The sequence below is a fragment of the Pomacea canaliculata genome, linkage group LG1 (genome assembly GCF_003073045.1).
Source record: "Pomacea canaliculata isolate SZHN2017 linkage group LG1, ASM307304v1, whole genome shotgun sequence".
Lineage (NCBI taxonomy): Eukaryota > Metazoa > Mollusca > Gastropoda > Architaenioglossa > Ampullariidae > Pomacea > Pomacea canaliculata.
This window is the reverse complement of record NC_037590.1, coordinates 3,663,400-3,674,916: the sequence shown is the minus strand read 5'-3', so window position 1 is coordinate 3,674,916 and position 11,517 is coordinate 3,663,400. Positions and strand designations below refer to the sequence as shown.

The 11,517-nt window shown below is 38.7% G+C and overlaps 1 protein-coding gene across 2 annotated transcripts; it reads left to right on the top strand.

The window, feature by feature from the left end:
- Window positions 1-120: 120 nt before the first annotated feature.
- On the top strand, window positions 121-11,327 carry LOC112557433 (ankyrin-1-like). 2 transcript variants are annotated; one of them, XM_025227295.1, is made up of 12 exons: window positions 121-441; window positions 694-737; window positions 1,423-2,031; window positions 2,543-2,689; window positions 3,290-3,403; window positions 3,547-3,684; window positions 3,937-4,062; window positions 6,514-6,590; window positions 7,218-7,344; window positions 8,634-8,848; window positions 9,267-10,507; window positions 11,221-11,327. In XM_025227295.1, the coding sequence occupies exons 2-11, from the start codon at window positions 701-703 to the stop codon at window positions 9,843-9,845; spliced, it is 2,169 nt and encodes a 722-aa protein (XP_025083080.1). In that variant the 5' UTR covers window positions 121-441; window positions 694-700; the 3' UTR covers window positions 9,846-10,507; window positions 11,221-11,327. The 2 variants fall into 2 exon arrangements, with proteins under 2 accessions (XP_025083080.1, XP_025083072.1); XM_025227287.1 differs by having other exon boundaries at window positions 3,544-3,684.
- The last annotated feature ends 190 nt before the right edge of the window (window positions 11,328-11,517 follow it).

Sequence of the window (11,517 nt, the reverse complement as noted above, 5' to 3'; positions counted from 1 at the left end):
AGGTGGACATAGCTGTGGTCGGTTGAGACGATAGATATTCGTGAGATGTTGATCGGAGGGCCATGGGTTGTTACATTATTATGTCTCTCAGGACACGGCACCTACATTAACGTCGTAACAGCTGTACCACTCACGTGGATTACAAAATTTGATCGTTGCTCCTTTCCCCTTTCGCTTTAAATTTGTTTATCATTGGCAATAAATTTTATACGAAATTTGAGGTCATGAAGGCATTACCCCCCCTTCCCCCAGAAGGCATTGTATACAAAAGATCGAAGTACCCTAGCTTAGGAGATAAATATTTTCTATTAACTTTTTATATATGTTGATCGCGGAGTAAGTCTTCACAAGACGGCAAAACAAAGACTGACCGCTACATATGAGCCAACATTGGTTTTGCTGGTTTTGTAGGAAAAGTGTTATCAGATGGTGATTTCACGAGTACGGGATGTGTAGAAGTGCAGGTGCGCGTTAATCGATGTCAATATTTCACAATATAAATTGCATGCCTATCTACAGTCATAATCTCCATTAAGTTCATCGTCATTATCACCATCACATCCATTAGCAATATGGTTCGTTTCTAGTGTCTTTCCTTTTTCTCTGCTTTCTAAATGATCTTGATTCTCTCAGAGGTGTGTGTGTACTCGTCCACCCCAACATCAGGGTAGATAACTTATATTTTCGTTGCAGACGTGAGATGAAGATGGCTGCACCTGGGAGAAAAGAAAGAAGAGGTCTGATGTTTGTTGTTTAGTGAGACACGAAAAAAATCTATATTTGCATCAGAAGTGAGGCGTTGTTTGTGAAAGCGTTGTTAAAAAGTCGCATTTGCCGTGTTTTCAGTCAGTGATTATATAGCCATTTGCTCAGTAGTGACTGATTACTCGATGGAATTTGTATCCTTATATGGGTGTATGTACTGTATATTCGACGTACCTAAGAAAAGAGGGTTCTGTCTGGAATTCTTAGAAGAAATGAACATTGATAGAATGCTGTTATACAAGCAGGGGTCATTATTAGACGGAGAGTAAAAGATTTGCGTAAAACATTTGCCTAAATAAAAAAGTACCATACCTTGAGACACCCGAGTATCACATATGTATCCCTTGATGTGTTCTGTAGCGTCATTTAGCACCAGATACAGATTATTCATATTCTAATTTTCAAAAATGGCCGGTTGAGACTTTTAAATTTATGGGGTTTTTTTTTTTTGGTTGAAAGAATCGATGAGTTGAATTGCAGACCGTACAGGTGGAACTTGACATACTCGCATATTGTGTGTGTGAGAGACGCATATTGTGTGTGTGAAAGAGAGGAGCAGTGCTCAAAAAGGCAGAGTAAAAAAACAGTTTATAAATTTTGTGTGGGATGGCTACATGTATAATGCAAAGCTACATCAACAGCCTATACATGTTGCAGAGGCCACAGACAGCAAAGCAGCATACGAAAAAAGGGAAAAAAGAAGAAGAATCCGAAAGCTGCAGGAGGCTATTGAACAAAATGATGTTGCCACTGTTCAGGAACTTCTCCATCAGGAGTTTGATGTTGATTTTCGCTATAAAGGCCAGACAGCCCTACAATTGGCTGTTTGCCATGGACAGTTTGAAATTTGCAAACTTCTGCTTGAGCGGGGTGCAAGTGTAAATGAAACAGATGTGGAGCTAAACTCCTTGCTGAACATGGCTTGCTGGCATGGTTTTGCAAACATTTCTCAGCTCTTGATTGACAGCAACGTGAACAAGGATTTGGAGAATGATAAAGGCACAACACCATTGCATGCCTGTGCCAAGAAGGGACATGCATCCATAGCAAAGATTTTGCTGGCTGCTGGTTGTAACCCAAATAGCCCTGACAGATTTGGCTGTACACCAGCATACATTGCAGCTCGAGAATCACATGTGCAGGTGATGGAAGAACTGGTTTATGCTGGAGCAGATTTGGATTGGGTAGATCAGAACTATCGAACCCCCCTTATGGTTGCAGCAGAGCAGGGGGATGTAGATATGGTGAAGATATTGCTGGCTGGAGGTAAATGATTTGGCACATCTTGAAAACATTAATAATTATTTTGTCCTTCCTGTTGTTTGGTTCTCGCTGAATTTTTAAAAAATATTTCCTGTACTGTATAGTTCTTAGCCGTCCTACTTTTGAGATCGACCCAGAAGATGCCTATGTCTTGTAAAGCATTAGTTACATTTAAGCATTTAATTGATATAGCTTTGTGCTACCAAAAAAAAAGTCCTTTAGCTTGAATAAAAGTCATGTTAAAAATTTTCAGCATGGAACTTTTACAAATTGTGTGGACCTAAGAAACTTCTAAAAAGCACATCTGGCCTAGTAATAAAAAATATTTGGTCTTAATTATAGAAATTTTATTCTCATTAAGATTTTTTAAAAAATCAGATCTTTGATACCTCTAATTTTGTCTTTATTTGGTCCAGCTGGAATTATTCTAACCCTGTGTTGTATTTTGAATATGATATAAATACCATATGAATGAAAAGAGCTTCCTGATTATTTTGGTATCTCCTATTCTCAGGGGCACAGTGTGACAAACAAGACCGTCATGGAAACACAGCCTTGCTAGATGCTGCAGCTAACAGTCAGAAAGAGGTGGTGAAGGTGTTGCTTCGGTACCATGCTAACCCTGACATCCCATGCACTAAAGGCAGCACACCCCTGCTTGGTAGTAACTTATTCCTGTTATCCTCAGTCATACCTAATGCATGCCAGTCTGTTAATGACCTTGTTGTAGATAAGTTACCTTTCACTCTCAACCAGTGTGGTTCTCAATGCACAATCCTTCAGTCATCAATCCCAGCATCAAAAAAGTTGTCAAGTAGTACACCAAGTTTTTCATTTTTTTTGCTTTGTCATGTTATTTAGTCTCTCCAATGATACAATCATTTCCATATATTATTATCACAATCACAAATTGCTTTCCGCTGTTTCCCCCACTTTTTCTTTCTCATAAGACCTGGTTTTGACGAGACTTTTTCTTTTCATGAGCTTCTGGATAATCTGTTTTTATGACCACAGTTGGGTATCCAGATCAATTCTATGGTCATTCATTGTTCTGTAGTTGTGTGCGTAATTTAGCTTCAGAATTTAGATTGTTATTTGGTGACCAAAGTGTTAACAGACTAGAAAGCACACCCTGAAGGTGTTTCCATGACATATTTGAAAACCTCAGCAGTAAATGTTTGCTTGAATATTACAGAACAATTGCATAATCTGGATTTTGTGTTACAGCTTAGTGTTTAAAATAACTTTAATATATGTACAGAGGCTGTACGCAGCAGCAATCTTGATATTGCTCAAATGCTTATAGAGGCTGGCTGCAACATCAATTTGTCAGACCGTTTGAGTCATGCTCCCATTCATGAGGCCATCAGACAAGGTAAGCTTTTTTTTGGAGTTGAAACTTTTCTTTTATAATTTCTTTCCAAATGTCAAAAGAGGTGATTTGAAAATTCATAGAGTGCATCAGTGGGCACATCTGTAAGACCTGATTGTGTGTTTTTCTTTCCTAACTCTTAGTAGCTCAGTATTTTGACCCAGCCATGAGCAGCACAGCAGTCAGCTTAGTGAAGCAGCTGGTTTCCAAAGGAGCTAACTTGAACGTTGCAGACAATCAAGGCTGGAGGCCTATTTACCAAGCAGCCTATGGTGGAAACAAGGGTACAGTATTCTGTGATAAAATTAATCCCACCAAGTGTTCAGTTTCAGTCCATCCCCATTAACAACTATTATAAAATCATTTTTCATAAAGAAGCATTAAACGTTGAAAAATACTATTATATTTCACAGTTAAAGCTATATACTTACATGGGTCAAACAGTATAATAGGCATTGTAAATGAAGGCTTTAAACAAAATACCTCTTTGATGCAAACAGTTTGACAATAATATTGAAACGACAATGTTTGGTCAGAATTAACACAGCTGCTGTTGGAGAGTGGAGCTGATGTTACTGTTGTAACCACTTCTGGCGATACTGTGATGCATGGTGCAGTCTATGGCAACAACCTGGATATTGTTGAGTTATTTATTACAGCAGGCAAGTTCTTTTTGTCACATAGTCATAAATAGCTAGCAACCTTGTTTCTTCATGAACTTTACCAGATGACTCAACTGTTAGTAGCTTAAGGGCTAAACAAATTCAACCAAATGAATTGCTACCCTTAATAGTGCTAGCAGACCTGGATGCTAGGAGCTCCGCTATGCTGAGGTGCATCCACCATCAACTGCTATACATGATTTTGTAAAAAGAGCTTTGCAATATTTTCATTTTCTTTAACACCTACACTTCATACTTGCATCACCATTGTCATTCTCTATAGCTTGCCCAGATTGGGCTGTGTTCTCGTTTCAACACCTTGCATGATTTTTATACAATTTGTTGATACCTGCTTGATTGCTGTGTTCCTCCTGTCCATCACTTCATAACTGCGACATCTGTGCAGGATGCTCAGAGGCTTGATGTGCTCAGGTTTGAAGGAGGAGCTGCTGCAAGTGAGGTCATGTTTGTAGGTAAAATCAGCAGGCAAGACTAGTTTCTGTTTTTCCTGTGTTTTCCTGACCTTTCAGTGTTAATATTTTTTAGCATTTGCTGCCACCCTCAGTTTTTACTCTAGAGGAACTATCAGGATTTCCTCTCTTTACCATAGTTACTTTTGCCAAAGAGCTCCTCTTACCCTTGGGATAGGATGGGTATCTTTACCTGTTTGGCAGGTAAACAAGGCCATTCATATGTTGTACATGTCCAGTCTTGTTTGTACAGCTCAAACTTTTTTGACATGATTGGCCGCTATTGTTGTGAGCTTTTCTTGCCCCAGTCCTTCCCAGCCTACCATGCTGCCTTTGGTCGCCATGCATGCTTCCTCCTCTGACTGCACATGTGATGCCCATGCTGAGTTTAAGGAGAATAAACATAAAGATAACAAAAAAATTTTCTTTGCAATGGAATAATGAACTGCTGTGAATTTTGTTTTTTTTACAACAAATCTTCTGGTCCACTGATCTGTAACTTGGAGGAACAGTATCATTTTTCATGTTGGGTTCTGATAGTTTTTCACTAAGCATTCACATGGAGGCAGAAGACTTTGTTCCTGTTTATAACCATGCTGCTCGTGTTGATATTGGGTGCCTCCACTAACATTACCCTGCCTATGCATGACCTTTTCTGGGTTTACTAACTAATCTTAGAGCACCCAGTTTTCCCTGTGAATGTAGACCCCTCCTTGCTGGGCACAAGCTTTAAGGCAAGAAATTATAGCTGTGCTACACTAAGGCATCCTCCAAGAAGTACTATCCATGTCAATGCCAGGATTTTATTCCTTCAATTTTCTGAAACCCAAACCTATTGATAAACGATGGGCGATTCTTGATTTGAGCACCCTCAACATGGTCGTCAGGGGTCCATCTTTGGTTCCGTCAATCATATGCTCTATTACCCCAGGAGACCTTGCTATGAACATCAGTTTGGCAGATGCTTATTAGCATATCATAGCATATTCACATCAGCTGCTTAAGTCTGTGTTTCTGCTGTTTCATGTTTTAGGAGGTCTACTTGTTGTCTTTTGCTCTGTTTTCCACACTATGGGCCAGTGACAAATGACGTCCTTGCAGCTATTCTTTGCAACCAGGGCTGTAATTTGTTTGATTGTAGAACTGTTGTAGCTTTTAAGCTCCTTATACTTGGATCATCTGGTAAGTATTGAAGAAAGCGAATTTGCAAGAAAAAAAAAATCATTTTTCTTTATCAGTAAGTCATTTCATGAGATGATCCTGCAGATGACACTTTTGGTTGTTTCATTCTAAAGATGTGATTAGCTATTAATTGAATGTTGAAGAGAGGATTCAAGATTTAGGTTGGAAAATGATTAAAACATGGTAAATCTAAGGGAGTTTTTTTCTCTATAATTTAATAACTTCCTCTAAATTAAAAACAGAAAATATTACAAATATATACAATTCTTGAGTTGTTTATCAAAAGCTGTCTGATTGCACGCTGATGTTTTTGTGTGTAAGCACTTATTTTATTCAGGTCATGTTACATGGTTGTAGCGATTTTTTTATGCAAGCATAACAACAGGCTTGTTTCTTGGGCACACATGATGGGAACTGAAAAAATAACTGAGCAGCAATTTACAGCATTTTTAATTGTGCATTCTGGTACAATGTACAGTTTTGTTTACAGAATTCTTTTAATGTTTGCTTGCTCTTTTCAGTATCTTTTAGTATAAAATTTGAAAAATTACCTTTTGAATGTACATTGGCATTGAAGGATCCCTTGCTGCTGCTATTGTTCTGTCCTCTGAAAAGTATATGATGGTAATGAGCATATGACTTGAAACCACCCTTCATTATTTACTGTCCTAGGGATGCTATTCTTTTGTGTATACCTAACACTTTGCAGTTCCAAATAATAAGCAAATAGGCAGTCTGCAGTCAAGGGCTTTACATCACATGGGTCACATTACTTTTTTAGTTTTTGTTGTTAATGCAGGTTGCGCTGTGAATGGAGTAAACAAAGCTGGTCAAACGCCACTGATGTCTGGCATTGCATCCAGATCTAACATCAGAGTGAGTTTGCAACAGAATAATTGTAATCATTGTGCAGTAATATTTAAATGACATCACTATTTGTCTTAATAAGATGTGACCACTGGCATATTTTTGGATGCCATAACATTACGGTTTGTATGATGTATCTGGTAAATTTCTCCATGGAGGTAGAATCCTCTCATTGACAGTATCACTTCCTGAAATGCATAACTATAGCTACCATATTTTATTTAAATGTTACTATTAAATTAAGAAAAACACTTTTGTGTCACAGGGATCTTCACATACACTTCAGGATATTACTCATCATTTCATACTTGATGTGATCAGTTATTTTACTGGTGCAGATATGTTTTTTCACAAAATCACTGAAACTCAAAACATGTTTCTTTGCTGAAGCCAGCATCATTACTAGAAGTCTCTTCCTATGTTGAAATAGTCCACAATTTTTTTGAGAAAGAGCTGATTCCAGAGCTGGCTCTTGAGCAGAGACTTGTGGATAAGCAGGCAAACAGTCAAGTAAACAATAATGTAAAACTTACATCTAAGACAAAACACCTAGTAAGTGAGATATCATAGAGGAACTTACTGTATCATGACACATAAGCATTTTAACGGGGAAGTGCTGGTTTGATTTATTTTCAGATTCTGAAATCATTAATTGAGGCAGATGCAGACTTGAACCAGCCTGAAAGCAGTGGCCTGAGAACACCACTGCATGAAGCTATCCATCAGCACTATAATAAGGCAGCAATTCTTCTTATTGATTCTGGTCAGATTTTGTTTTATGTTTTTTTTTATTTCAGTAGCTTATGTGTGCAGCTTACACTTAGTCTTCTTTGTACATAGCTTGTACATAAAACATCCATTAGAGACCTCTATTTTTCTCTGTCAGCAGCATACTATGTTGCTCCATGTCAGATTCTGGTCCTTCATCTCTTTCTCTTTTGATCTTCACCATGTTCTTTTGGTCCACCTTTTTTCTTCCTACCATCTGCTATCCATTGAAGGCTATTTTGGGTGGTGCATCTGTTTTCATTCTGCACACATGCCCTAGCCATCTCCATCTTCTTTTTCCAATTATGGTTGCCATTTTAATGCAGCTCACCCACTCTTATGAGGATATCTTTGTTGGTTACAACTTAGCCCAAAGATCTGAAGGGTTTATTTCAGACCTTGTGTTTCTGTCATATTTTTGCTAATATCAACAAGCATTCACGCCTAGAGAATAAGACTAAAAGGACTTTGCTTCTTAATTTTGTAGTTTTCTTTACCAGTTTGGACTTCCAGGTTCCAGCTATGCAAAGAAGTGATGTGCTTTGGTGAGTCTGTTCTTTGCATCATCATCTTTTTTTTTCTTCATCTCCATCTGTCATTATTAGGCTGTCAAGATACACAAATTCATGAAATTTCTCAACTTCTTTGCTGTCCGTTGTGCAGCCTTGTGTTCGCAGGATAACAAAACAGTGTTATCAGAATATAAGTCTTCCAGTACTGATATAAGCGTCCAACAGATTCCTCTTTTCTTGTCTTTTATTTGTTTCATGAGCCAGTATTAATAGTAATATGCTTGTCTGTGACAGCTTGATTCCTTGCCAATTATAGCTTTCTCCTAAGTTTCCCTTCATTGGCAGTTTGAGGTTATACCCTTCTTTCATTCTCCTCGTGTTTATTCTGTATCGTATTTTTTGGAAGATCTTGCAGAGCCATCCATGCCCTGGGGCTTTACTAATGTTTTTCTTATTTTTGGATGGCTTACTATACCTGTCACAGTTATGAGGCCAAGGTTTTTATGTCCAGGTATTCTTTACTTTTTGGACTATTAGCAGAAATGGAGGGCTTGGTTGGTTGAGCAGCTGCTCAAAATATTCCTATCTCTACTTGCTTTCATTAGTGAGGATGTTCTTATGTTGACTGTCATTTCTATTTCCTGTGAACTGTTTGTGATCTTGTGAACCATGTTCATGTCTTGCTTTATATGTGCAGCAGCTGTCTCAGTTTTGCTCAGAAGGATATTTAAAATCATCTAAGCTTTTATATAAACTTTTTTGTTTTTGTCAGGTTGCTACTTGACTGCAGTCAACAGAGAGCGACAAACACCACTGTACTGTGCCAGTGCAAAAGGCAATGACGAGATTGTTGCCTACCTGTTGGCAGCCCTTCCCAGACCCCTTCCTCCTACATCATTATCAGCCATTCCTGTGCATGCGGCAGCCAAGTTCGGACATGCACATACTCTGCAGCTTCTGGCTGAGGCTGGCAGCGACATTAACCAGGTGTGTACCTGCAGCAGATGCAGCATCCAGCTTTGTCACAAAAACTAGCTTAGGGCCATAGTTATGAAGCAAGGTTAAATCTTTGCCCACGGACAGCGTGAGGAAATCAAGGGCAAACATCTGGTTTCTGTGGCTACGATGTGTTCACATCCTGACCACTTCATAGAGCCAAAATATTTGCCCTTAATTTCTCCATTTTATCAACAGGGTAACAACTTACCATCACTTCCTAAAGTGCCCATTTAAAAAGAAAAAAAAAGGCTTACATTTCCATCTTTTGTTAACTGGCTACTTAGCACTCATAAAGTCCAAAATACTGCATAATTCAAAATGTACTACACTGCTCTTAGAAAATGAATCAGGTTCAAGGTCTAACGAAGCAGAGTTTTATGTGTGCATATGTGTATCCTGTCTTCAGATAAACAGTGATGGCCTCACACCCCTGCAAGTAGCTGCTCAGGAAGACAACTTCCCTGCTGCAAGGCGTTTACTTCAGCTGGGTTGTGACATAGATGCCCATGCCAAGGTCACCCATCTGCTTAAGTGTTGTCTCATGAATGAGGATCGCCATCCACACTTTGCGTTGGAGCCCCTCTTTCTGGCCATGACTCACCGCAACATAGAACTCATGCGCCTCTTTGTGGATTGCTACAGTCACCTGCCATTTATCACCATTAGACTTCTGAAGGGCTGCCTGAAGACATCCCGTGAACTCCTTGTTCACTATTCTGGCACCATGAAGTCTGACCTCTTGGTCTTGTTTACCGAGACTCTTTCTCAGCCCAAACGGCTGCAGGATTTGGCACGACGGACAATCCGTTTATCCCTGGGGTCTCTTCCTCACAGGAAAGTCACTAGTCTTCCAGTTGCAGAAAAACTGAAGGATTATATCCTGATGAAAGATGTTTTTGAAGGATGGGATGGAAGTGATAGGCTAGATGAAGAAATCAAAAGTACCTCTTTAGTATTTAGACGGCGGTTTCTGGAAGAGGACTAATCAAGAGACAAAAAAGTTGTTTTTTTTCTGAATCAGTTGTATTATCTTCTGAGTGGTTTATAGAGTGGCTTACATAGCATGCAATATCCTTTTCACTTAATGGCCATTTTCTTCACCCCATCTGCCTGCCATGTCTCCAGAACCCATCCCGCATTAGTGAATCCCTTCCAAAGTTTGATGTGAAACACTACCTCCAGATGATGTTTCTCCCTGCCATTCTGCAGTTGTCTAGTTTAACAGTCATACTGCACCGAGACATTTTACTTCCGTAGACATGAATTTCTTGAAGTAGCTTCCCCATCTTTTCATAAAGTGGTAGTATAGCTAGGTTGGCAGAGCTCTTTGTTCAAGAAGCAATGCCACAGTGAGAGAGTAAGCTGTCATTCAAATTCTCAGTACTGTAGAACATTTTATATTTAGAAGAAAAAGTGCATGTTTGTAGATTCTAGTGTTTATCATACTCCTTTGCTCTAGAATAGTAAGTAGCAAGGGGAATAAAATTGACTGCTTTCTTGAGGTCTTGCTTGGGATTCTGCCTCTGTTGCTTCATACACTCAGTTGTGCTTGTCTGCTGGTGCTGGAGTTTAAATATTGAAGCATGCATCTAGACCTGTCAGTTGGATCCGTTGTGCACATGCAACATGGGGCAAACTGGTTTGGAGGTACTAACAATGTACAGTGTCTAAAGACTCATATTTTGGGGGAAGCATGGTAGATAAAAGTTATCAGTTTGAGATAAACACGTGCTTTTCTTTTTGGGATGAAAAGATACTATGTTTTGAAGATTTTTTATTTCTTTTTTAATATCACTCAAATTTTGAGTTAAATGCTACCTTATCCATGGTTGCTCACTTATTAGTAAAGATCTACAGACTGGAAATGTAACATAAATTTAGTATTGTTTAATGTTTATATAAACTATTTAAAATAATACTCATTATATCTCAGAAGCTTTAGTACATAGTTTTTACACCATTAGCTATTCAGAAAAGAATATCAACCTTGATTTCATGTCCTTGTCCATAAACATGGATATTTTTAACAAGAATTTGATAATTATAAGTAATTTATTCTCTCATCAATAGCCAAATGGATGTGAAAAAATAGCTAACATGCATTAGCTTTAAAATGCTGCAGATGTAGTGCAGACTGACTACATGAAATAGTATTACATTGCCTGCACTGTCATGCAGACCATACTTTCTTAAAATCCTGATACACAGCTTGTAAGTAATGGGAAAAAAGCATCTGCATGGCATGGAAAAAAGGTAAAGCTGTAAAATTAATAACTGCATGTAGGTTTTGGCTTTCAGTGTATAGCTACGATCCAAGTTCTTCAATCAGAGAATAAAGGAGGGGGAAATTGCTGTTTCAGGCCAAGCCAGCAACTAAAGCTACATCATGGCAAAGCAGCTGGCCCTGTAAACAGGTGCCTTATGTGGAGAAAGAACCGCATACCCTGAGAATGAAAGTTGAAAACAGCGCAGCTCATCTTCATTGTATTTGTGACAGGTGCTAACCCTTGCTCCATGATAAAAATCAAAATCAAGGGTTTGTTTTTCCTACCTCGAAACATGAATAAACCACTGTGCTGGTCTCTGCAGACATCTGTTTTCACCTTGGAATCACACAAACACATTAATCTTTGTTCTAGTTTACAAGATGCCATGAC